The sequence below is a fragment of the Limanda limanda genome, chromosome 7 (genome assembly GCF_963576545.1).
Source record: "Limanda limanda chromosome 7, fLimLim1.1, whole genome shotgun sequence".
NCBI classification, from domain to species: Eukaryota; Metazoa; Chordata; class Actinopteri; order Pleuronectiformes; family Pleuronectidae; genus Limanda; species Limanda limanda.
This window is the reverse complement of record NC_083642.1, coordinates 17,660,445-17,687,798: the sequence shown is the minus strand read 5'-3', so window position 1 is coordinate 17,687,798 and position 27,354 is coordinate 17,660,445. Positions and strand designations below refer to the sequence as shown.

General features: G+C 41.5%; 2 protein-coding genes across 3 annotated transcripts; one reads left to right on the top strand and one right to left on the bottom strand.

Moving 5' to 3' along the window:
* The first annotated feature begins 379 nt into the window (after positions 1–379).
* si:ch211-112c15.8 (tumor necrosis factor receptor superfamily member 1A) lies at positions 380–9,259 on the top strand. The gene is made up of 10 exons (XM_061075334.1): positions 380–749; positions 1,355–1,436; positions 1,535–1,660; positions 1,996–2,127; positions 2,255–2,303; positions 3,129–3,220; positions 3,560–3,706; positions 4,768–4,805; positions 5,073–5,184; positions 8,306–9,259. The coding sequence occupies exons 1-10, from the start codon at positions 735–737 to the stop codon at positions 8,623–8,625; spliced, it is 1,113 nt and encodes a 370-aa protein (XP_060931317.1). The 5' UTR covers positions 380–734; the 3' UTR covers positions 8,626–9,259.
* Positions 9,260–18,105: 8,846 nt separating this feature from the next.
* alas2 (aminolevulinate, delta-, synthase 2) lies at positions 18,106–27,196 on the bottom strand. Of its 2 annotated transcripts, none has more exons than XM_061075049.1 (10): positions 27,094–27,196; positions 25,214–25,543; positions 24,995–25,090; positions 24,648–24,870; positions 23,772–23,956; positions 23,217–23,396; positions 22,162–22,326; positions 20,524–20,792; positions 19,498–19,660; positions 18,106–18,756 (listed from the first exon to the last, which is right to left on the bottom strand). In XM_061075049.1, exons 2-10 carry the CDS (start codon positions 25,521–25,523, stop codon positions 18,593–18,595), a joined length of 1,755 nt encoding a protein of 584 aa, XP_060931032.1. In that variant the 5' UTR covers positions 25,524–25,543; positions 27,094–27,196; the 3' UTR covers positions 18,106–18,592. The 2 variants fall into 2 exon arrangements, with proteins under 2 accessions (XP_060931032.1, XP_060931033.1); XM_061075050.1 differs by having other exon boundaries at positions 25,220–25,543.
* Positions 27,197–27,354: the final 158 nt, after the last annotated feature.

The window sequence follows — 27,354 nt, the reverse complement described above, 5'->3', positions numbered from 1 at the left end:
GCATACAAACTTAATTACAAAAATAAATGAATAATAAATAATTATAACTTCAGTATTATCAATAAATTCAAAACAGTACATTCTGTTACCGGCAAATGCAACAGTCACATGCTTCAGAGGAAGAAGACGCAAAGGGAGAATGATGCTCTACAGTATTTTAGTGGTTAGTTTACATGGACACCAGTATTCTTACATTAACCTGATATGACATATTCTGATCTTATTATGTAGACATGTATTTTCAGTTTTCATTCAACTACAAATTATTTTACTATAAAGGCATGTCATGATCAAAGTGATACAGAAACCGATACAGAAAAGACAGTAATTAGTAACAAAAGAAGTATACAATACAATTTTCCTCATGGGGACAAAAGAGAAGTACCCGTAATGTACATCAATACATTCTAACTAAAGACATGTTGTAAGCCACAAGTTCAGGTAAGGTTTGGTGGTGGGCATGTGTGTGCGTGTGTGTGTGTGTGTCTGTGTCTGTGTGTGTTTCCTGTTACAAGCACTGTTTCTCTGAAGTTTCCAATGAACTGACGCCAACAGGTTGTGACACACAAAATACACTGCAATTGACTCAGCTTCGCAGAAATTCACAGAAGTCTCCAACGTAAGAATGCCGGCGTCTTTCGACGGATTTGGTCGCATCCTCTCCTGGTGATCACTCTACTCACACTCATCTAATGTGGTCTGTTTAACCTCCTCGCAGTTTACACTCTTTGGACATGGACGTTGTCTTGGTAAGTTTATCCAGTTCAGTTGTTGAATTTGGATCTGCTCTATACGTCACATTACTGCTGATGCTAAGAATATGTGATGCAGTGACCTATGTCCCATCATTACTATAGGAGGGCAGTGGAGGTCAGTAAACGTGTGACAGCACGGGTAAACCTACCACCAACCTCACTTGAGAACCTCACTGTTGTGACTGGTAATGAAAATAGAAAAATTCGAATTTAAAAGGCAAGAGGAAAGATGCTTTTACTGATGTATATGTATTATTATTATTATTATTATCGGACAGCCAATTAATGTCCAAAGTGCAGTCGCTCGCAGACAATGTGAAGTGGCCTTTCGTCCTCTCTTTTCTGTCTGTTTTCTTACTCTGATACTAGTGTTCATATATGGTGTGGATTAAGGCAGGTGATACGTATAACCTGGGAACTCAATAGAAATAAAATTTAGTTAAGAAACAGAAAACCTGCTAGATATCAAAGGTGTATGCACATTTTGAAAAAGCCAAATTTAGATTCATTTCAGTCCTTTTGTGAAGCAGCTTTTGTGTCAAAGTGACATTTCCACATCGTCCCTTAGATCCTCAAACCTCCTTTCTTGTGTATTTAAGGATTTTCTTCTGATACTCGTCGTCCTTTCCGGTGGACAGAGTTCCAATGACAGTAAACTATGTGATTCAAAGTGCCCAGCTGGTAAGATATGAGGAGGTGCTGCATGCATTGATTTTGTGTTGTACATTTATAGTAAAATGATCATGCTAACATATTCCTTTTCTGCGGGTCTCCACCAGGGTACTTTAAAAAAACAGGCGGCGACAATGGAACTGGATATTGTGGATGTCAAGAATGTGGAACAGGGACGTTTACAGCGATAAATAACACTGCTAAGACATGTCTCCGGTGTAAAACCTGTGGAAGTAAGTATCTCACTCGGGTGGAGTGATAGAAACACATGCTGAGTAGCGTGTGCGATATTGTGCACTCTCATAACTTCACCCACATATTGGTTATGTTTTTTTTTAAATGTTTTTATCTATAGTTATTTAAGTGAAAATATGATGAGACACATGTTGCAGGTAACATTTGATGTTATTCTCATGAGGTTTGGAAAATTATAACAACCCCAAGTGCAATTAGGTTTGTAGATTTGCTTTATTTTACAGCAGGAAATTCTGTAGGCAGCTTCTCAGGACTGTGTGTTAATGCTGTGGATTGAGAAACACTGTGTTTAGATTATTTATTTTCTCCCCAGAGTTGGAGGTAATAATAAGGCCCTGCAACTCAACCAGTGATACGGTGTGTGGATGTAAAGAGGGACTTTACTTGGAAGGCAGTAAGTCAAACGGAGGATTCTGCAAACAGTGCAACTGTCAATATTGTCAAGGTAAGTGCAGTCAAAAAGGGAGTGAAAGTGTTAGTGGGCATTTACAGCTGCAATATTCATTTTAATATGATATAAACTCTGTGCCAAAGGAAGCTGTGACTTCTCATATTCTCTTGTTCTAATTCAGGACCTAATGAAATTCGTGACTACGTGAAGAAGTGCCCGTCATGTGAAAGGTGGGAGATCTAACAAAATGACAGACGAATAAGAAATTATTTTATCCTGTCTTTTTAATTTCTCTTTTTTTTTCAGGGCGGTGTTAATATTGGCACTTTGCAGTTCAGCATGTTTCTGCTCAGATCAAGTTTCAGAAAATTGAATCTGTTTCTCAAAGTTTATGGACATAGAAAAACTCATCTTGTCACGATCTAAACAAACAGGTCATATCAGTCGCGGTATGATTGGCCGTCACGTGTTGACTTAGTCGTGAAGGGAAGGAAATGTCTGATAAAGGCTCTGCATTAGCTGAACTGTGCTGAACACTGTGGATTGGATAGATAATCAAAACACAGTAAAGAACTAGTTCAAGATGCCCATATGAACACTGAGACAGTTTTTTATGTGACCTAATCACTCCTTCAGTTCATACTGGCTATTTAAAGAACCTGTTGTAATTTGGTTCAAAGTCATGCAGGACATGTATTCAGAAGTTTAAATGAAGCCAACGTGGGGCTGTGGTCGTCCAAGTTCGACAAATCAAATGACTATTTTTCAAAGTTGCATTTAAAAAAGTCAAAAAATTCAGACAGTGAGACACTGCAAACACAAAGTAGGAATTCAAAAAGACGGTAACCTAAACTCAGATGACTGAACCCTCGTATTAGCTTCTACAACAAACTCTTTTGCAATATATTTCTACACACAAAAAAATATCACATTAGAAAGGACATTTTCTAGTTTACTAGAATAATTTTTATAACAAGCGCCAAGTGTTTCGATGTTCGCAACCATGTGACATTTTCAAAGTTTCCTTTTAAATTTATGGACGCACCTTTTTTCAGGGCATGTGCAGGAACTCCAGTTCCACCTCCCTCTACTACTACACCACCAACCTCAACTGGGAAATTAATGGCGAATCCGAGCAGATCTCCCAGTTAGTATAATACATATACTGTTCTTAAACAAAAGTGACACTTTCACAATGGTTGTGGGTTTATTTTAATTCAATGCTCAAAAACATTAAGGGAATGCCTATATCCAACACATCAGATCTTGATGAACGAGTTATTCAAGGTGGAAATCTTTACTGATGTAAATTGTATAATTTGTTGAGAACAACATGACGTAACAACGGTCGGTGTATATTTGAGCCTCGTTTTGTGTGACTATCTGTAGGTTCATGATTATTCTCATCATTGCAGAGCCAGAATTGTTGAACATGATGCAGATTGAGTCGTGTTACGAGTTGTGTTTCTTTCTTTGTGTCGCACAGTAGATAAGTCTATGTCTATGTGGCTGTCAGTCTTGGTTGTCATGGGGATAATTGTGGTTCTCTGCGGGCTACTGCTGCTGTTGCTGCACCTCATCCGGACAAAAAAGGAAAAACCAAACATGGTCCTCTGCTGCAGAACCAACATAGGTATGGAGCTGCATGCCGACGACTCCAAATCCAAGGGTAGCCAGTGGGGAAACATTCACCCAATTGCTCGACTTCAGTAGAATTTTGAAGTACTCTTACTTTTCTTGAGTGCTTTATATTATTGCAACCTACACCTGCACGCCAGTTTATTTCAGTAGTTTTTCCTCTTTTGCATTTATTTGACATCTTAGTTGCATTAGAGATTAAACAAAACATTAGTCTGTAAATATGACATCTGTTATACATATTAAGATACACTGTTTATGACAGAAATATTTAAACTACACATACAATCCTGTGCGTTATCGAACTTGTTATATAGTAATGAACTATAATAATAACTTAACACTCAGGAGCCGTACTGCCTGAAAATCAGTATTTTTAATTTGGATACTCAAGCATGATTTTGCTGTTACATTTATAATACAAGACGTTTGGCAGCGTTTTGGAAGTTTGGTATTTCTACTTTTCCTTTGATTATTTCTGGGCAATTACCTAGATCTAACAAACGTCTATTTAATACTTCAGAATGTCACATGTTAACATCACTATAGCACGAATACTGGCTTACACTGAAGAAGATAAATTACTTGATTCCCTTATCTCAATGCAAACATAGAACAATGAATACACACTGTCCTCTGAAGAAATATATAATTTTTTTAGATTCTGAAGTACAAATTTAAATCGTTTTTTTGCACTTCCTGGTTACAGCCGAACGAACTAAGATTTTACAGTGCAAATAAAGAGTATTTTGTCAAAAGTGAACAAATAAGATCAATTTCAATACAATATTTGAAGTGTCGCAATAAGTTAGTTATTATGTATTTATATGTCCAAAAACAGAACAGAGTACTTCTTCCACCTTCAACAGGAAAATGAGTAGCTACATACATTTGCTAACTTCATAAAAGTACTAGATGTACTGAAAAATTATTAAAATACTGTTTTTATTCACCTCTGAGTATTTTTCTCCGAAATGTCAAGATTTTTGTGCTTTCTTGACATGTTTAAGCAGGAAGCTCACTGATTATATCTGCTTTTTTTTGTTTCCCTTACAGAACAAGGCGGTGATCAAGGCAGCAGCTCCACCACACTGGTTTGTGTTTAGTTCCATGCGCTTCTTTTTTGTGATAAAGATCTAGCCCAGCGTCAGCACTGCAGTGGGCAGTCAGTAAAGTTCAAGAGAGCAAAGGTTTCCTGTTGATCACATTCAGTTGGGTGGATGAAGCTGTGTTAAACAATCAAGATCTCCGTCAGGTGTTTTGAAAAAGGCGGGAAGTTTTCACTCAACACTGTTTAGCATCTTAAAGAATTAGCTGCAACAAACACACTGATCTTCTTTTTCCCCATTTGTCTTCTCAAGAGATTTAACATTTCTGAGGATTCTCCCATGATGGATCTCAGTCACTGTCCAGCCTCTCCGCAACACCCTGCACCCCCGACCCGTCCTCTGCTGCCAAACGTTGAGCAAGGAGGTCAGTGTCAGTGTTTGAATCTCAGCCACAATATCCCTGCCTCAGTTGGACACATTAGTTTGATGATGTGTTTTGGTAGAAGCCTGCGTCGGGTTATGATATAAGACAGAAATAGATTAAGTGAGATATAGCCAGAATGGTCAACCAAGCAGACTATATAGTATCATTGCATGACAGTGTTGCCACTATGACAATGTTAATGTAGTCAAAAGATTATAAATGGAGAGGGAAAGTGAGCATGAAAGGCAGCTGAGAGGAGTTCTGATCTGAAATCATCACTCGACCACCAGAGCTGTTTCGGTACTGAGACGTGAAGTCAGGCTCATGCTATTTCAAGAGCATTTTTCCAAATTGAAATCAGAAAAAATATCCTCGACGAATGCACTGAAATTGGTTTAAAATAGAATTATATAAAGCCTTTGTTTTTACAAATCTTTATGAAGCAGCTTGTTTGAAGTGGGCTGGCACTGCCCCAGAAATAAAGAGAAACTAGTCACTTCAAGAATAGAAGTAGGAGGAAGAGTGAAAAGGTCATGATGGGTGAAACGTTTGGATTGATTAGAAAAAGGGTTCATGAGGAACAAGTTGATTTTTGAGTCGAAACCCTTGAGATAGATGGATTAAACTGTCGCAAGCAATGGTTCTTGGTCTGAATCTCTGACCAACATGTTATCTCTGGTTTTCTTACTCTCACAGTCCAAAGACATGCAGGTTGGGGTTAGGTCAACTGGAGGTGTGAATGGTCTTCTGTCCTTTTCAGGGAAAAGCAGAGTAGATGAGGGATAAATCTGTTTTAAAGAATAATACACATATGACCATAAAGTCCCACCTTCTGCACCAAAGAGATTTAGTTTCTCTTCTTTAAGTCTCGGAGTTGCTCTCAATACAAAATGAATTATATGTATACATGGATTAAAAGTGTTGTACGAGGTCATAATTGTATGAAAAGTTACTTGAGAGACTTGAAATCCTGCTTAAGATAATAAGTAAAGCATGTGAGAATGTGAGAATGAATTTAATAATAATAATAATCTATGCATGCCACCAAAAACAAATAAAACCAGTAAATAAATATATTACAGACATAAAACCAATAAAAAGAACTCACAACAAACTCACATTTACAGTTGGAACTTAGTTATTTTCCTTGACGTCGTTACAGTACGAAAAAAAGCTCTAAAATGCCTCCGATAAGTGTAAGGTGTTAAATCAGATTATAAAACTGGAATTTTGTCTTTAATGAAACTGACAAGAGCTTCTAGACAACTAGACATACCAGTATTCAAAAATACAGTAGCATCATTTATATCTGACGTGTAAAAGAGTACTCTTCGAATCAGCAGTACAGGATTTAGTGCTTTGCTTAAGGACACCTCGGTTTCTCCCTGAGTTTGCTTTTCACACATGCACAACGCAGCGGGAGGATCTGTGTTCACAGCAGCATCAAATCCCCCTTGTTATTCAGGCTCTTATCCTTAACTCTCTTCATATCTTCGCTGTTTTTTTTTTTCATGTTTGCGTCCGTCGCTTTTTAAAAATAACACAAGGTTTTAACCTTTCCATTCTAACATCACATTCAAAGATCGATATCATCGTAATTTCCTTTGCACAGAGCTGAAGGTGGTGCCCCCACACCAGCTCTCTATGAATCCAGCGGGGGAGTCCCTGCTGTGTTCAAATCCAATTTTCGCAACTTTCTGCAAACTTTAGTGGGCCAGGCGTAGAAAGTCTGCAGAATATCTGGAGACTCTCACTCTGAAGGTGCAGCGAATCTCATTGAAAACAAATGATCTGATGCTGTGGTTCTTTCACTCTCAACATTCACGCTGCAGCCTTTACATCTGTGCTCATCCGGCACATTGCTTATCACCGATCACACATGTGTTCCAGACAGTTGAGGTGGAAACTGCAAAACAGCTCAGTCAGCAATTTGACATTAGGGGAAACGACAAATCAGATACTGAGTGGATCTCACTGTTAACTGAAGAGATCCTTGTATCACAATGTTCTCACAAAGTGTCGATCTTATCAGCTTCACACATATCATGTGGTTTGGAAATGACCCAGGGAAGATGGTGCTATTTGGACATGAGATACGTTCAATATTACCAAACTTTGAAAAAACAAACAACTAGTCATGGGTCTCGGCTGAAAGAACAGGTAGGATTTGGAAGGTTTAATGCAATATGATCCCTGTGATAGTAGAACCATTAGGGGCTGTAACCCCCAAACTGGGAGAGTGGCTCCAGCAGATCTCAAGTCTCTATACAGAAGTGTGCAGTCCTAGGACCAGCATATACATGTGTTTATATTTAAAGAGAAAGTAATACTGCCTTCACTCAAGTTCTATGCAAGAACTTCAGTACAACTGGCTTTCCCGTCAGTAATGACATCAGGTTGTTTGTGGTTGTGCTGAAAACCCCTTGTGGCTGTTGTGCTATTTGCGGCGTGGTGAGTGTCGCGTAACGTAATACTACGTGCCTGTTCACCGCGTTCGTTATCATTATTTTGCTGTATTCGCTTGGTTTTTCATGTCTTTTTTAGGCGGGAAGAAGATTTTCCATGCACCACATGTTAAAAAGGAAGTTAGAAAGCTTGCATCTTTCCAGTACAGGTAGCAGTGGTTTTCCTCCTGTGTGCGTCAGTGTTCATTTACTTGTTTTAATAAATCTCCACTAAAAATCTCCACAGGATCATACTGGTATTCTTCTACACCTACCATAAAGACATTATTCTCCCACAGAGGGCCAAAAACAATAATGGGTCAAAGCACAATCTAAAAAAAGAACATGTCCCTCATATATAGTTTCATGTTTGAAAAAGGCTCAGTAAGTTCCTTTAACAGCTCGTCACTATAGTCTGAGACATGGTCGTCTCAAATGTCTCCGTATAGTGTCTGGATCTTGATTAACCTTTAGTTAATCTTGAAAAACTAAGAACATAACATTGTGCAGGATGTGTTAAATCACAAAAAGGGGAAACTTTAGACATTCCTTTAAGCAGCAACACGTTTGATCTTATTGTGATTAAGCAGTAGCACATTGGACAGATTGTTCACTCTTTCAGTTGACCTTTTCCCTCAGCTGAGTTTTTGTGAGTGTGTGTGATTATCTCCCCCCAGCTGTCAGACAAGATGAGCAGTCAGAGCACTGGCCGGCCATCGTCCTCTACGCCATCATCAAGGAGGTGCCCCTGCGTAGGTGGAAGGAGTTCTTGCGTCTCCTATTGGTCACTGATCAGCAGCTGGAGCGTGTTGAGCTGGAAGCTGGTTTGGGCTCCATGGAGAAGCAGTACGTGATGCTGAGGCTGTGGAGTCAGCGCTCCTCCGCGAGCCTGAGTGACGTCGTCTCGGCCTTGCACCACATGGATTTATCCGGATGTGCCCAGCTGCTGCAGGAGAACCTGGAGAAGCTGCAGGTGGACTCCTCGACCAAAGTATGATTTCTCGGCCTGAAAACTACCAAATAGCGTCAAACACAGCTTCCCTCAGCTTCTCGAGTGGCGCCTCTTTAAAGTCAGCGGTGGAGGGCTGTGGTTTTGAAGTGCGCCTCTAAAATGTAAACATGTGAAACTCTGATTGTGTGTGCACGTCAGAGATAAGCAGGGTGTGGTGAAAATTAAGAAAATGCAAGTTACAATTTTACTTTATGAAATTGAAATTGATCTTTTTTTCTGGCGTGCAACCAGTCATAGTTAGGACTCCTGTTCACTCTGATCTTTTGTGTGAACTTGTCAGTGTGCATTTAAGTGACGAATGTCTGCGGATCACTTACCCACTAAAAGACGTCACCTTCCTGACATTAGACATGAAAGAAACGTTGGCTACTGATTCCTGTTGTACGCCCTCACAAGGGAAGAAGACTGAAATCCCCGTAGATCATCAGATTATCAGTTTCCTGCGCATAAAAGGTGACCAGGCTGGGTTTTTCCTCAGCACACATGCTTTTGTTGTGTTATGTCTCGTTTTGAGATGTTTTTATTGTTCAGTTCAGTAACTGACGGTTAAGAAGTTGGAATTTCCAGTTTATTACTAAATGTTTTAATATGAATCTGTTTTTTTTTGTCTTTGGGTTTATGTCTGTGTATATTTTATAAATATTATTATTCATTTTATATGTTTTTTTTTTTTTTTTTACCAAATCCAAAGTGTTTAGGATTTGTATTCTCATTGGAATCACCGATGGAACAAGTGTATGGTAATATTGTAACCAAGCGTCATCCTATGGCCTGTGTCATTAATACATCTGTCGACCACAAGATGGGAGTGTTGGCTGAGTGTTTGAACAGCAGCTGCTGCAGTATGGAGCAAAGAACCCAAACAAAGAAAGAAAAGGAAAGAAAGCAAGAGGGAGGGGAAGATGTTGGCAGGGTGAGAAGTTTTTTAATCTGGAGTGAGATTAGAAGAACTCATGAATTGCAAATTCTGCTTCAGCACAGAGAACAGATGTCCAACATCATTCATATCCCAAAAGAATGTTCATGTCGCAATATGTTTACAGACATCAACAACAACTGCTATTCTGAGAGCATGTTTATTTGTGTAATTTTTTTACATTTTTAATCAACATAAAACATGCTGCTAAGTAATTAGGTTGACGGCGGTCGTTTTTACAACTGTACGTGAATGCAGCATTCAGGTAGACGTTTCTGTCCGTCCAAGTCTGTTCATATACAATATATCGACGCCAAAATGTTTCATCTACTATTATATATTGAATTAATCAACTTGGCTTACTGCTATTGGCTACATTCTGTTTACAAAGTTTTGTTGAGTTGCCAAAAATTGTTTTGTTACAGACCACTGTATAATAATAACAATGTAATATACTACTAATACTAGTATTACTATTACTACTTGTACTACTACTTCAATTAATATTAATAGTAACTATAATGCTAATAATAAGAACATACATGATTGTACTGTATATATAATTATGTATAGAATGTAATAGAATTGTGGAATCTTAAATGTTGGACTCATTCAGCAGCTGAAAACATTTGAATAGTATTTAAATCAAACACTGTTGGAGAAGTTCCCTTTCTTTCAAGTTCTGTGCAGTTAATAACAATAACATTCATCAAAATAACAATAATAATCATAATCGAAATGATTATTTGGATTAGAAAAGTTTATTTGCCACTTTATGCTTCTGTGGAGAAAGTAATGGACGCTGTTCTGCTGTTATGTTGATGACCTTCCTCTTTCACCAGCCGCCTTCAGCTCTGTGCAAAGGAAATTACGATGTTATCGATCTTTAAATGTGACGTTAGAACGGAAATGTTTAAACCTCGTGATAGTAACTAAGGACCAGGGTTAGTGGTTGCCATTGACAACCGGACCCGTGCTGTCTCGACAACAACAGCTCGCGCGCACGGTCTCCAGAGAAGCCGGAAACCGGAGGGAGTTCACTCATGTGAGGATCGTTTATCTGCTTTAATATATTTACTCAAGTAACAGAATCAATCTAACTAAATAAACTCCTCTGTAGTATTTGTGGGAGACAGAGTTTGACGAATGAGCGGACGGACACACACACACCGCGTTTTCCTGGCATCCTTGCACGACAGCTATTGAATTACAGAAGCGGGGCCCAGACACTCATAGAAGTGTTCGAAATGTCTGAATTTGCAAAGTTTTGTTGGATCTGCTGTTGACGACAAAGGCCACATGAGCAGGTAGGTGAACTACGGGTCTAAAACTCCTCCACACAGGCAGGAGGGGCTATAGACAAAATATTTGTTTCATTTCTACCAATTTCTATTTGCCATTTACAGTAGCCTATATTTATGGTCAGTGTAAGAGTACAGGACTATTGTTTCCCTTTAATAATCTCCTTAAATTTGTAAATGCAGTACAATAAATCCATCACTATAAAATACAATATTTGTTTACTGTAAACCTATATTCCATATAGAGCATATAGTACCAGTACTGCTGGGTACATCTGAACATTCTATTAGCAGGCAGGATGGATTGATGGATGAATTCCCTCCTTGTCTTGTGTCTCTTCATGTTATCCCACACCGTCTGCATGATGCTGAGATCAGGTCTGTGGGGGTCACATCATCTGTTGCACGACTCCTCATTTTTCTTGAGGCTGAGGATATTTCTTTATGACTCTAGCTGTATATGTTCAGGGTCACTGTGCAGATTTGGGGTTGATCAGACACCGCCCTGCCGATATACCATGATTGATTATGAGCCTAAAACCTTTGCACATTGCTTCTCTATATATATATACTTTTAAAGGTTAATATATTATTTAGATTGCTTTTGATTAGCTCTCTTACAGTAGGTCAACACTGATGGAGTTTGCTTTTTATCACCATGGACTTTTTCACCATGACCTGTTGTCATTTCATGGTGGGAAAAGCACGTGTGTAGTAAAATCAATGACCGCTGAACTTCATCAAGCTGCTTGAGTTTCAGGGTCCTGGTATTGTGTGTGTTGTCATACTGTCACGACTTACAGAGCAATTATTAATATTATTTCAGTCTGGAGAGCCTTCAGTTGAAAAGTGAAACAAAGATATTGCCGTGTACCATAAGAGAACAAAGCAATGTTATATGAAGGAGAGTCCATTTGGCGCCAAAACCCCTCGCGATGTCATCAAAGCTGAAAGGGGGGTGAGGCTGTGCACATTATATGAACCCCCCTCCCCTCATCTAGACACGAGTATCGGTTGATGGGATCCAGAGGATGTTGACGATCTGAATGAGATGAGTGAACTGTGCAGGCTCCAGATGATTAGGGAGGAGGACAGACAGCTGACCGCAAGAGAGGAGAACAGATACAATTTTTGGCATAACAACATGATTGAGATCATGGTAGAAATCTGATTGGATAACTGTATACACCCAACAGTCAGCTGATTAGAAGATGCGGGTGAGTGAGGGAGAATTGTGAATGAATGGGACATAGAGACAGTCTCATGTTCAATCTAATGCAAAGCTTCATCAGTAACACACAGTAAAAAATGTCTGCTGTGAGAAATTCATGTCTTGCTTTAAACGTCATGGTTATACTAATGTTGTGTTCACTGTGACCAGGTGAAGAGAGAGAAGCAAATCGAGAGGAGCGTGCTGCCTGATTATGACGGCTGTTGTTCGACCCGGAGTCAACGTGTCAGGGCTGTGTGCGGATGGAAACAAGTTCCTTGAAGCTGGAGAGCTGGGCCGGGCTACCTCTCTCTACATGTCTGCCTTCAGGACCCAAGCTGCCTCCACCATGTCCCATGTGCGGAAACTGGAGGAGCCCTGTCTGGCTGGAGTGATCTATACCCTGGAAAGTTGGCTTGATGGTCAGGGCGAAAACCTGCCTGCCGAGGGTCTTAATAAAGGATTGGCCGCGGTATTTCTGTCCACACTGTGCCCCAACAATCTGTCTGCCACCATTTTCAAAATGGAGGCTCTCCTCCAGAGTGGCCAGCAAGGCTGCGAGCAAATTGTTGCCCGCTGCACTGCTCTGCTCAAAGGGAAGAGAAACCCTCACCCGGAAGGGCCGACTCGAATGCTGTTGGAAATAACTCGTGCTCTGGCCTGCTTGTTGGCAGAGCCTCACAGTATCAAGGGGATTAGGCTTTACCTTAAAGCTTACCAGAGAAACAAATCTGAAATTGTCATGCTGGTGAAATCCAGACAGGATCAGCATCTATCAAAAATAGTCAAGGCCTTTACTATCCAAATACTGCAAATGCATCCTTTTCTGTTGTTTGACAGCGAGTTGGCCGTAACGTCAAAACAGGATGATAAGCTCAGTGCAGAGGCATCTTCTGTAATCATTGAGTTTCTGTTGGCTATCTCCCCTGTTAATAGAGAGGTGCAGGAACTTCAAGCAGCATATATGTTTTTGACAGGCAGGTTTGGGGACAGTGCAGAAGTCTACTCTGCTCTCCTGAACCGTGGTCACTGCCAGAAAATGTCAGCGAGTAGTGCAGACAAGCCTGTCCAGGACAGTCTGGAGAGGAGAGCTCGGCTCCTAACTAGTCGAGCAGCTGCTTGCTTCTCAGCAGGTGGACGGACTGCAGAGGCATGTGGGGATCTGGGGGAGGCGTTTGAGATTCATCCTGCCACTGCCCGAACTTATTTCCAAAAGCTCTTCACAGATCACGGCACAGGGATGGCTGCTCGCAACCATCTCCGTCAGCAGGCAGAGAAGGGCCTGTGCGGTTACAGAGAGAGGGTCCTGGTCCGTCCAGACCTGCGGTCCACCGAAGGAGTTGAACTCCTGGACCCTGCCATCACGCAGTTACGGACCCTGTGCCATTTACAGCCTGACGGGGGAGGCAGAGAGCTGCGGGTACGACTGGCCGATTGTCTTCTCCTCAGAGGGGAACACAAAGAGGCCCTCTCTATCTGTAGCCAGCTAGCAGCTGCCCAAGGTCAGCAGAGCTACCAAAACACAGTGCAGGTTCTTCGAGGGTATGCAAGATTGCTCTGCGATGACCACAAGGGGGCGTTAGAAGACTTCCAGGCTGTGATTGAACACAATGCCCCCCACCCTTCCAGCTGCGTGAGGGCACTCTGTGGCAGGGGGCTCCTGCGCATGATGGGTGGCTCTAACTATCTCACAGCTCTGGACTATGTGACGGCCAGCAGGCTTCAGCCTCAGGAAACAGCACTGACCGTTCGCTGCCTGGTGCCATGGAACTGCCGGGGACTGCTGTCCACTGTTTTGGTGGAGCAGGGACGAGTCATGCTGGAGGGGACTGGAGAGCACGAATGCAAGTCCAGATCCACTGAAGACTCCCAGCAGCCTCAGCAGGACGATAAGGGCCCTTCAAAGAGAGACAACCAACGATCAGGGTATATGATGTTTGTGTTTTGGACTATAGGCCTTTTGGCATTCTCACAATTTCATTTACCTGTCTCACCTGCTAATACACTGTCATCATGGCATACTGGTAACTTGAATATAATGGAGATATATTAGATATCTTGGTAACACCAGTGCTTTCCTACTATGACAAGTCAAAATGTCTGTCCCAGTGTGTTCACATCCTATCTCACTTAAACTACTGCATTTGTTAGGACCCCTGCTGGAGTCCAGTCCCTGGCGGCTCTGCTGATGGAGCTCCAGCCAGGCGCTGATGGGCCTCAGATCCTGGCAGCTGATGCCTTGTACCAACTTGGCCGGGTGGAGGAAGCCTACCGGCTACTGCTCTCTGTTGGTCCCACCAGTCCTCGAGCACCCATTCTGGCTCGTCTCGCCCTGCTGCAACTGCACAGAGGCTTTCTTTATGACACCAATCAGGTTTGTATTGCATGGCAGACTCCTAATCCTAACCCAGGGAATTTTTGCAGATCTTGATAAACTACAGAAACATGATGAAGTACAGAGCGGTCCGGCACATGGGAGAGACATCAGAGTAGTCAAAGTCATCTGTGGTATCACTCATATGGTCAGCCTCAAATCAATTTATTCAGTTTCACTCTTTTCACTAATTCATTTATTTCATACAATACATGTAATAAATAATCCTTCCGCATCAATTAAGTTCTTACTTATCCAAGCGATTTTAAGGTTTTGAATAGCATTTTTGATACATATTGTCATATTGTTTAATCTCAATCTCAAACAATCAGCTGAACTGAATAACATTGTTAGTTATGTACATTACTCTGAAGGAATGCAATTACATCAGCTAGCTTAATATCTGTAATCCTTAGTTTAACAGCTTTTGCAGTGAAAGAGATCAAATTTTCACATCTGTCCATTTCTACCGCAGCTGCTGAAAAAGCTTATTCAGTGCGGTGACACGAGCTGCTTGCGCTCCCTGTTGGCGATGGCGCAAAGGAAGGACCGTGTGTTACTACAGGGACACTGCCACTCGGCCGCAAAACGCATCCTGACCAATGCAGGAGAGGAGGGTGCTGTCAGGGAGGCTGTGGCTTATCTGTCCATCGCCATCATGGCATCTGGTGATTACAATATGATTGATTAGTGGTCTAAATCTGATTGTTGACTTAATTAATTAGAACGATGTAATATTTGAATCTATACAAGGGGAAAGGGGAGTTAAGCTTTGTGTCTGGATTTCAGCAGAGGTTCGTGAAAAACAGATTGTTTGTGGATTGTTAAAACCAGCAAGACAACCTGTGTAGAAACCTATAAATGTCAAACTATTTCAATACATATCCTACCTGCTTTTCTTTGTATTTGGATATTTTTCATGAATATAATAATATCTTCCAATCACGAAAACAATAAATGTATTGCTTCTTAAGGTGGTGAGGCAGCAGACTCCTTGCTGGAAAGAGCGAGGTGCTATGCCGTGCTGGGTCAACGAAAGACGGCCATCTTTGATTTCAGTGCCATTCTGAAGGAGTACCCGAAACACGTCCAGGCCCTCTGTGGAAGAGGCTTCACCTATCTCATGCTGAATCAACACAAGGTATTTTCAGCTGAAACACTTTGTAAATACTGCTTCATGTATCGGGCAGACTTTAATCTTACTTTTCTTTTCTTTCCCAGTCAACTTTACAGTAATAGGTAATGGCTTGAAAAGTTGAATTTCAGTAGTTCCAATGTGTAGTTGTGTAAACTGCCAATATCGTAGCTATCATGATCAATGTGGGCCGGAAAAATGTTAATGAATCAATCGCGTTGGCAGATACGCAAACACGCTTACAATACAGAGGCTTTGAGTAAAAGGGGTTCACAGGATCTCAGGTTGCAGGATCCTGTTTTCTTCAGACAGTTGTGCTTTACACAAAATTGTCTGGTGCCGCTGTTGGGCTTTTTCTTTTTCCACAGGAATGCACTCATGATATCCTGGCAGCCCTTCAGATAAACACTGACATAGTCACCAAAGACATCCTGTCACTCAAGGACAAGGCACAGAAGCTGGTCTGTGATTGGCTGCATCAGTTCTGTCGGACCAGTCTGTCAGACATCCTGGTAACTAGTGCCGTCCCCTGCCACGAGGAGCAGCTCAGAGAGGCTTTTACAATCAGCAGAGCTCTGATGAGGACTGACTGCAGAGAGCCCAGATGGCATCTCCTCTACGTGGACTTGCTCTTAGCCAAAGGTGAGACGGGAACTTAAAGTCATTGGAAATTGAATGTACAAAAAGAACTACTGAAGCTGGCACTCCTTGTTTACAGTAATCCTTACTCCTGATGTGGTCCATCCGCCTCAGGTGACCTTAAGGCTGCAGGCGCCCATCTGTGCCAGGTGTTCGGCCAGGAGCCAAGAGACGCAGCGGCCCAGGGCAGGGTGGGCGTGGTGGAGGCCTGGCAACAGAGCTACCGCAGCGCAGCTTGCAGGCTCAGCAAACAGACGGAGAAAGACCCGTCCGGTCTGGACTTCCTGCTGGCTCTGATCCCATCCAATCAGCGAAAGCACACGGCACAGGTAGGCCTCAGCGCTGGAGTCCTCGATGATCAGTTTTAAGAATGAGAATCAAAGGCAACAGGATTTGTTCTGAGATTATGAGAATCAAATTCAGAAGACTGGTTTTATCATTTAGCTTCAGAGACATTTCATCATAGAGGATAAATGTACCCACATGTCCTCTTGTAGATTGACAGAACGGAAGATAAATGACTGTTTCAAATAAATAGATAAACATATTAAATTAAATAAAGCAGTTAGGATTATAATATGTAACAGTAACATGAAATGTTATATGTTGTATGTACTGTACAGTATATTTATACAGAGTACACTCTCACACAGAGACAGAATTAGTCAAGGACCACCTTGAGAACGAGGTGATTTTACTCCTGTTAGTAATTATGTGTGATGACGAAGAATTTCATGCTGTCTCATAGGTAGTGTTGTTATTCAGTCTAATCACACTGACAGAGCTGAGCTGTCTGTAAAACCTCCTGATGTCCTCATGTCTTATTTTACCTTACATTGTATTTTATTTATTCTTATTTACTTTATTAAAATAAAAACTGCACAGAGCAGCATTGGCATGATGCGTATTTCACATGGTCAGCAAGTTCAGAGAAGATGGAAAATTATAGGTTATGGAAAAAACGTACAGCATAACACTTTTATAACAATTAAAAGAGCTTTCCTTCATATTGCTTGTATTGCAGTGTATTTACTATGCATTTGTTGACCACACATTCTTTTCTATGCATAAACATCAACACAGGCAGCAGCACAGGAGGCCAGTGGTGTGTCATCAGGTGGCCAGTGGGATCAGGCCCTCCCTCTTCTGACTGTAGCTGTGAAAGCCGTGGGCAACCACAGACTCCAGTATTTTCGCCAGCGGGCCGCCTGCCTTGCTCAGCTGGGCTTGAATGAGCGAGCGATAGCTGACCTTGACATCGTTATCCAAAAACACGGTGGCGCCGACTCCAGCCGCTCCGATGACCAAGTCTTGGCGGAGGACCTGTGTCGGCGGGGGCGCTGCCTGGTGCTCTGTTCCAGAGAAGGAGTGGCCCTGAAGGATTTCACTCAGGCCCTGGAGCTCCACAGGGACCAGGCCATCCACTGTGTGGAGGCTGGTCTGGGGAGGCTGCGTCTGGCTGAGTGCTTCCTGCGGGGGGCGCTGCAGCACTATGGCGAGCAGCAACTCAGCAAAGCCTGGACATTGATTGAATATGGCCTTGCTATGGACAGTGAGAACCCAGAGCTTCGCAGACTGAGGGCAAAGGTCAAACGGGAAGTAGCCAGCCCCTGCAACGTCAACTAGCGTTGACAGTGAGAGGATCAGACAGGACACAGCAGCTCCAGCTGAGTTTATAAAATGAAACCATGTCAGTGCCTGAACCCGATGTCATGTTGTGGAGAAAGCGTCAAACTAATCGTACGTGTTATAGGACATTCGCTGGTTCTTTAACGACACAGTGTTTGAATTAATATAATGTTCTCCAAGAATGAACTGCATTTGTATTATTCAATATCTTTATAATCACAGCATGACAGAACATTGAATAAGATAGGAAACTGTGAATCATGGATTTTGTAGATTTCTTTTATTGTCTCTTATTAAATGAACCACTGAACTTTGTTAATTCATACATTGGATCATTGTAACATCACTAATTGAATAATTTTGGAAATGGAAACAATACATGACGGTCATGATGATATTATGGCATCAAGAGAGTCACGCATCATGAAATAGATAGCCGGGTTTATTTCAAACCATCACACTCTGATAAATGATTTAAGAAAGTGCCTGATGTGCAGGGTTTATCTAAAATCGCAGAAGGCACAATTTTCTTTAATAATATTTAAGCATAATTTGAGTGTATATAAAAACAGGAAAACAGGAATAAATACTGGAATTTAGTTCGTACCGCTGACGTTAAAGAAGGATTTAAAACAAATACATTCATTACTACTCCTTTAGGTGCACCTGAAGCAGACATTTTAATTTGGAATATAGCTTTAAATGCTCACATAACCTGTGTCACAGGTGTGTAGAAAGTACTCTGGTGTTACACAGACACAGTGATGTATCGTGGTTCCATGTTTCCGAAGTAGGATTTTTCCCACTCGCTCATGAGGTCAAAATGCAGCGGGCGGTCACAGAAGGCGCAGGAAGCCGTGGCCGGGCTGTTGAGCTGGAGCCCCACCTCCTGCCAAACCTCCACCAGGGAATCTGTGAGTGGAACACACACGCACATTAATGTGAATCGGCAAACAAACACTTGCACAGTTGTGCAAGTTACAGCTACACCACACTACGATTATGATGTGAGATGACAACTTGAGGATATTGTAATTTTTATTGCATTGCTGTATTTGGAAACAGATGGATGTGCTCAGTAAAATCATTGATCATACAGTCCCCAGTTGACATGATTTCAACCCCTTGTTGACGAATGTCGCGAATTCGCCTCAAGTCCCATTCCGGTCTTTTTATCACACTAATGCCTGATGGTACAAATACTACACATACCACAAAGGTATTGAAAGTACTCTTCCGCCATCTAGTGGTCGGAGTGGAAAATACATACTAGCCCCTTGGTACTGTGAAGCAAAGTTATTTTGAGATATTAAGCTGTATTTGAAATACTGTGATGATGGAACAGTAATGATTTTACAGAAACATATGTGGTTATTCAATTGCAAGCAAAAGCAGCATCAATATAATTATCTACATACCAGAGACTGGAAAATGTGTTAAATTACGTGTATGCCCCATTATGCCTAATGATGCTAATTTGCCTCATACCTAAATTTTATATATATTGTATATGCTATATTGAAATTAACAATCTCCGCTCAATTTAGAATCTGTATGACATATATTTTTTTTATATAATTGGAAATTAATTCAGGCAATAAGGGGTTAACATTCATTTCAACAACTTATATGAGTAAGGATCCCCACACTCACCCACAAAGTACTCCATCATGGCCGGGTCGTGATGAGGAGACGGAGCCAGGCGCAGCAGCTCCTCCCCACGAGGCACTGTGGGGTAGTTAATGGCCTGGACATAGATGTTGTGTCTCTCCAGCAGGATGTCGCACACCTTGGTGTTGAGCTCAGCGTTGCCCACCTAGGAAACGGACCAATGATGCGTGACATTAACCATTAAGAAGATGCTTTTTATCTGCACAATCAGGTTACACATCTAGAAATTAAAGTCAGTAGTGGGATATATACTACATGAGTTTAATTTTAGACTCAGATATTTGGCTATCACTGGATATTAAAGTGATGCATTTTGAGCAATGAATTACATTTACACATAACCATCAAAATGATGCAATAACAAATAGAAATTAATAAATTGGTAGTATCACAAATGGAGTGACGCCAGTTAGCTAGTTTAGGCAGCTAACTCCAGCTGTGCTGCACCACTCATGTGACATACATCATGTGACATACCTCACTCTCCACCATCATCTATAATACAGAAATTTCCCATCATCCCCTTTGCTCGCACTGCTGCTGCAGTATTGCTACCAGTTGCTTCAGCCCCTCAACAACCCCAGCATCCACCTGTAAGCTCCAACGGGGGGGCTTACAAGTATTTGCTCATAACTCCCATCATTCCTGTGTAATCATATGGGGGAGTGACTAAGTTGGAGCCTATACGCCAAACACTAAACCTGTTGTACTGCTGCAACAAATGTTGGGTACGTGTGTTGTCTGACTGAAATGAACTAACTTAATCGTGTATATATGTTTTTTCTAAAATGTATAAGATGAATTCTAATTAAACACAGAGAAAGTCTATACTTGTTTGAGTGGTGCACTTCAAATCCATGTGTTCTGTGCTGAAAAAATGTGTTTTTCACACCAAACTTTTTGATTTGTCACATAGGCAAAGTGCAGGTCTCACTTGTATTTTAGTAGGGAGTTCACAGAGAGAGATGATACAGTAGTGGAGGCAGCAGCAGTGCTATGTCCCTGTACCTGTATGGGGATGATGTGGCTGGGGCAGTTGAGCACAGGCAGGCCGTTATCCAGGAGCAGCTGCCTCATGTGCTTGACGTTCCTCTGGTGGGCTCTGCGGAGCCCCTGCCCCTCAGGGCTCTTCAGCACCCGCACAGACTCCAGGGCTCCAGCCAGGACCATCGGGGGCAGAGCAGTGGTGAAGATGAAGCCTGCTGCGAAGGAGCGCACTGTGTCCACTAGGGCGGCGCTGCTGGCGATGTAGCCCCCCACACAGCCGAACGCCTTTCCTGGAATACAAACGGACGACAGGGTTGACAAGAATTAATCAATGAGAAGTTAGGAAGAGCAAATCAATGAACATGTTTTAGTTCGTAGTTTTTCATTTTTTCTACAGTCTCAGATTTTGGAGAGGACACATTTTTCAGCTAATATTTACAACCAATACAATAACATGACAAATGACACATCTGCAAGACTAGTTTCATCTTTAATATACATATTCACTGTAGAGTATATCTTTAACATAATTTTGAATGCAGGACTTTTAGTTGTGACTAAACTAAACTTTTGAATTGATGTTTTGCTACTTTTAGGATTGAAGAATTAGTTCATTTATTTGATAGGGACAGGTGTAAATGAGCCAGAGTTGAGTTTGCTGTATAAGCTTATTTTCATACGTTGTCCCTGTAGCCAGTTCTTACAAGGCCACCCAAAATCAAAAAATGATATACAAATATCTATGAAAAATTCATGTGCGTTATGCAGATCGTCCATACTAGCTGTACAACAAACCCTTGATTAAAACACTACAGCCAATACAAATACAATACCATTGATGAAAAATATGTTTAACAAAGAAAATAAGGAAGAGCATTAGATAAAACATTAACAATACAATGTATTTCTCAAATACTCATGTAAATTAAAATCTTTTCTGTAATTTAAAGAAAGGACTTCAACACCACACAGTTATTTCTGCTGTATTTAAATGACTCGGCTGCTTACAGTCACTTTTTGAAGTCCGACTTGATGAATGATTAATAACTTTTTTTTCTCCTTCACATTATGAAATTGCCAGAACATATCAAATCAAACTTTGAATTATGGGTGTTGATAATATGCCACGGCCAATTTGTCATCTCCGTTTTGGCCTCTTGCTTTATTTATTGCCAAGAGGGAACACTTGCCCACATGCCTTGTTAAAATCCATTGGGGTCATCCAGGGTTAGTTGAAAGTGACGTGTGGTTGACAGGGGATAAACCTTCCAGTCGTCATAAAGGGACTCGCAGCACGGACTCTGTGATGATGGTTTTTATCAGTGTGGCCAGAGAGGGAGGCTGGCCCCCAGCTGATAAAACCTCTGCTTCTTTGGATGAGAGCTCTCCTGCCCTCTTTCTAACCAGCACGGGAGCGGCATCATGCTTGCTGAGTCCTAATGCTGCAGCATGAGTAGCATTGTGCGAGGTTGTGAATGGGAGTTTAGCCAAGAGGAGAGACAATTAATCTCTGGCAGTTCGAAGCCGTTTGCCTTGCCCTTCTTGGTGCAGTGGCAAAAGGAGTGGTGGCCGACTGATGTGATTGTTATCGGTGAGGGAGTGTGCCTTTTAATGTCTTTAATAAAACATAACGGTGGGTTTTCCTCATCATGTACTCACCCAAGGTCCCAGACACAATGTCGATCTTGTGCATGATATTGTCCCTCTCCCCCACTCCAGCTCCGTGGAGTCCGTAGAGGCCCACGGCGTGAACTTCATCAACAAACGTCAGAGCTCCGTAGCGGTGAGCAACATCGCAGAGCTCCTCCAGAGGACATATGGCACCTGAGAGCCCCAGAGAAAGAGGTGGTGTAATTAGAAGTGTCAAGTGAAGGTGAACACATGGAGATTTGGACTGCAAATGTCACCACGGTGTGATCTCTGCACACATATTTGTGTTTTATAGCAAGATGAGGATGTTTTTCTCTATGAATCATTACTTCTTTCTATTAAAAGTCTCCTGGATATAGTCACAGCCATCCGTTCTGTTCACTTTTGCTTGTACGTTACGAAGCTGTCACTGGTGTGATGTCAGATGGAGAGAAAAAGCTGAGAGTAACATTATTTCCTCCCATGGGAGCCAGTGATGGATGAGCAGATACTGCATACTGAATAACTGTAGATCATAGAAACAGACGACCAAAAGTTGAACAGCCCAATTTTTCCAGTTTTTATTGAAGTTTCAGCAGGAAAAGCCGAGTGAAAAACCTTAAATGAGCATGTGCATCTGTCTGTTTGTACAATGGCAATGTGGAATTTGTAACAACAAAATGTATAATAATAATAATGCTTATGATTGTTAATAATAATACAATCATACAAATCCTTCAATGTTTCTTTAAAAATACAATTATTGTGTGAAAAAGGGCTTTTGATCCATAACTGTAGCATTTACAGAAAACAAATACAAATCTTAAGATATAAAGAAAATACAATTGATTCCACTTCAAGGAATCAAATCAAATTTTAATGACCGTTTATCAAATAACACTGATATTGCATGTTGTACTACAAATTGTCAACATTTCTTTTTGCAGGATGTCAGTTTGATCTAAGTGATCGTACAGTTCACTTCCCATACACATAAAAAACTACTTACATATTTTCAATAGATTCCTCCACTATATATTGAAGTAAATGTTAAACTAACAACTCCGACACATCATCACACTCACCGTCCATTGAGTGCACTGTCTCGAAAGCCACTATTTTGGGCGTGTTGGGGTCGGAGCTCTGCAGCAGCTCCTCCAGGTGTCGGCTGTCGTTGTGACGGAAGATGAAACGCTTTGCTCCGCTGTTCCTGATGCCCTGAATCATCGATGCATGGTTTCCTGCATCTGAGTAGATCTCACAGCCTGCACGTCATAGAGAACACAACAAACCAGTGGAGATAGAGCATCAAACCTTAGACACCTATAATGTATGAATCATGAGATGTATATATATTTTTGTCCAGTATGTGAGTCTGTAAATATAATTACAGCTCATCTGGAAACATGACAGTGACTTGTCCTGGCTGTCATCATCTGAAGTAGTACTTTACTTTAAAGTGTGTTAGTGTACAAATAATATTACCTTCTGCACTGAAAATTGTATATTAAGTTAATATTCCCTTTATTTTAATTTCTTATTATGGTTTCTCGTCTACCTCATTCAGATTTTCTGCTGCTGTAACACGTGAATTTCACGCTTTGGATCAATAAAGTCTAGCTTATCTCATCTATATTTACCTGGCAGCATTTTAGCTAAGGTGAAGAGGGTGGAGTCGTTTGCTACGAAGCAGGAGGAGAAGACCAGAGCTGCGTCCTTCTGGTGCAGCTGGGAGAGCTCCTTCTCCAGAGACACGTGGAAGTTACTGGTGCCTGAGATGTTCCTGGTCCCACCGGCTCCTGCGCCGTGTCTGTCCAGAGCGTCGCTGAGAGGATCCAGAGCAAAATGGAAAATAAAACACCAGCATCACAAAATCCAGGCCAAGTCCTGACACTTTCTTTTAAATGTTCACCTGAAACATCAAAATAACCTCTCAAGATGCTTCAGCTGGAACCCTACGAATAAAAACATCTCCTATTCAGAAAGATAGTAAGAATGGACAGAACCCCAAATCTACATCTGCCACTGAAATACAAACTGTGCAATGGCTAGATTCGACTTCAGGTTTACTGTTAAGCTTTTTTGTTTTTGCCGGAGCCAGAGATTAAACATAGAAATACAGTAAGAAACAAGATAAGGGGAATTTAAACTAAATTTACTAACTAGACATTTGACACCTTAACTTGACCTGAGACATGACAGAAAGAAAACATTCAAGTCACCAATTAAGGCCTGCTATAATCTTGGATGAAAAATGAGACAATGACGGTACTGGCAATTATTAGCCCTATGCATTAAAAGGCCTGATCTCTATTATATATTGTATATAAATACACTATTAACACAGCTTTGAAAGGAAATTCAAAGTCAGACTTACAAATGTCTTGCAGCTTACTAATTAATGTGACTTTCCTTTTCTTTGACAAGCCATGGGATTTAACTTCCTATCCTCATCTCCACTGACTTGACACTTGCTGTGGACTTCCCTCTTAACACCTTTGTCTGTCTCATTGTACCTGATGCCCCGGAGGACCTGTGGGTGCCGACTCATTCCCAGGTAGTCGTTGCTGCACCAGACGGACACCTGGGAGCCCTCCCTCCCACGGACGGAGTAATCCTCTGCGAAAGGGTAGACCTGGACGCTCCTGTTCACCGTCTTGAAGACCCTGTACGTGTGGTCCTTCCTCTTCTCGCCTATCTTCTCAATGAAGAAGCGGTCGTAGTCGTAGCTGGGCCCAACTGCAAGGTTGATGAGTTTGACTTTAAACATCTGATTAAGCAGATATAAATGTTGCACAAGACATTGCTGAATTAAATTAGCTGTATTGGAAGCTTTCGGCCCCTTTTAAGTGTAAAAACATACCCATGTTGTCTGTAAGGAGGTGGGTGATGGTATTGGTTTGAAGTGATTTTGGGAGAATTGAATCTTTAAACCCCTTGACCAGAGACGTCATCAAACCTGTGAGAGAGCAGAGTAGGTCTGTCAGTATAGAAGGTTGATATTTTTAATCTTTGCTTCTTCTAAAGTTCAATTTCAGTCACTCATGGTGTTGTGTATGTTCACTGCAGCATCACTGCGTACCCCGACCTTCTTTGACGTCCTCCTGCACTTCCGGACTGGCTTGGACCATCCCAATCTGAGAGGACACGAAAGGGCAGCCCTTCGACACGGACTCAGCCAGCTGAGAGGCCGTCTGGGTTGACATCATCCTTTGGTCCATCGTGGGCGACAGGCTCAGCTTGGAGTCCAGGGAGGCCGAGGCCCTAACGGTGATCTGGCGAACGATGATGGGGCACTGATCAGCCAGAGACAGCAGGGAGCCTCCTGTCCTCCGCAAAGCCGCCTTAGGGACGGACTTCAAGAAGGGGCAGTGGTGGAGGAAGGCGGCCATGGTGCTGCAGCTGTTTAACTCTGAGTTAAGACATGAACAATGTTTCAGCATTTGCAGTGTATTTGTTTGGTGTAGTCATTGATTCAGACCGCAACATTAACAGCCACACTAACACAATTAAATAGTCAGCTTATTACATAGTCAGCTTATTATCACCTTAAAGGGATAGTTCACCCAAGAATAATCTTATCTCCACTCACCACTATGCCCATGGAGGGGTGGGAGAAGTGTATTCATCTCTTTTGTGTTCACAGTCTGTGACACAGCTGTTTCCAAATGTTGACACTCGAGTCCTCACAAACATTAAGAAAGTGGCTTTTATCACTGCAGCTCTGAGATCAGTCTGTCAAAAAAATTGGCTTTGAAATCCGAAAAGATCTTTTATTATCTCTATGGAACGCTTTTGATTCATTTTAAATGACTCTTAAAGTTGTCATAATGGCTTTTATATTCTATGTAATGCACTTTGAATTCCCTTGTTGTTGAAATGTACCATACAGATAAACTTGCCTGGTGTGAAACAGTATGAAATGTTTATTTTTCCTCAATAAATAGTTTCCTCCAAAGAACAATTTCAGTGCAGGGGACCAAAATATAAAATTGCAGGAGTATGACTGAGCTTGACAAATTGTTTCATAAAACTAAAATCCCATCATACTTTTCATGGTTAAAATGTTTAAAAAAAGAGTCTGTAGATGTAGGAGGTGGTCCAGTTTAACTCCAGGGAGCAGCAGGTGCCTCCTCCAGGGTGCGGCAGGTTGCTGCTGCTTATCTTCCCCCTGCAGGCCCTGACAGACGTCACCCGCTGAAGCTGATCTCTGTGGAACAGCTATCAAACATTCCTCTATAAAACACAGCAGGGATGCATCTGCTGCAATCCACTTTACTATTGTTGCAACTGCTGTTTAAGAAACCTGTTTTGCTCCAGACTCTGAGGGGGTAAAAAATGAATTTTGTCTGAAATAACAATCGCTCCATAAATGAATGATGCCAAAATAAGACGAGTGCTTCTTCCAGACTTTAATTTGTTGAAGAGCTCCTTCATGTGTAGTTGAGTTTAGAAACAGAGGCCCGGCCCTATCATTTCCCTCACAATAGGCTGCGGTCAGCAGATAAGGCAATTCTTAGAATCTGTGGATTTCTCTTGTGGTCAGATGTTATCGTTAGACGCTCTGTCAAACACCAAAGCTATAAACACAACAAGTAGGTCAAACTTTATTACAGCTTTTATCGTCGACATGTGACTAGGAATAGGCCCCTTACAAAAAAAGCACTACATATCCTTAAATTATCTATGGACTGTTATATACATGTATATTAATTATTTAAACCTTTCAAATCCTTGCTCATTATTTACAAAAGGCAGAAAATGCACGATATGTTCTCCACTACATGAATAAATACATAAATACCATAAAGAAGATATAACAACAGCTGACACACATTTGTATGAATGCCACCACAACCTTTACTTACATTTGAAATAATAGCAATAGACATGATAATAACCACAGTAATGATAATAATAAAATAATTATGATGAGGAGTGAAAGCTGAGGAAGAAGCTCACCTGTTGACCTGCACTGAGGACGAACTTTCAAACAGCAAATAGGCAGATGGTCGGAGAGTGTCAACAGTTACTGGTCATTTAGTCCAAGTGCATCATGCAATCAGCTGGGCCCCCCCCCCCTCAGAGGTGTCATATGGGTGGAAGTGTGTAGGGCCACCCACTGAGTCCTGTGTATGTGTCTCGATGGGAGGTGCAGAGATGCTGATAAGCTTCCAATAAAGTGTTTGGACTCCCTCCGCCGTGTTTCATCACTCAATGATC

Coding starts and splice junctions, on each gene's coding strand:
- si:ch211-112c15.8 (XM_061075334.1), top strand. Junction 1,661..1,995: donor CCGGTGTAAAACCTGTGGAA/GTAAGTATCTCA, acceptor TTTTCTCCCCAG/AGTTGGAGGTAATAATAAGG. Junction 2,304..3,128: donor AAGTGCCCGTCATGTGAAAG/GTGGGAGATCTA, acceptor ACCTTTTTTCAG/GGCATGTGCAGGAACTCCAG.
- alas2 (XM_061075049.1), bottom strand. CDS start 25,523: ATGGCCGCCTTCCTCCACCACTGCCCCTTCTTGAAGTCCGTCCCTAAG. Junction 23,397..23,771: donor CTTAGCTAAAATGCTGCCAG/GTAAATATAGAT, acceptor TATGACGTGCAG/GCTGTGAGATCTACTCAGAT. Junction 19,661..20,523: donor GCCACATCATCCCCATACAG/GTACAGGGACAT, acceptor TCCGTTTCCTAG/GTGGGCAACGCTGAGCTCAA.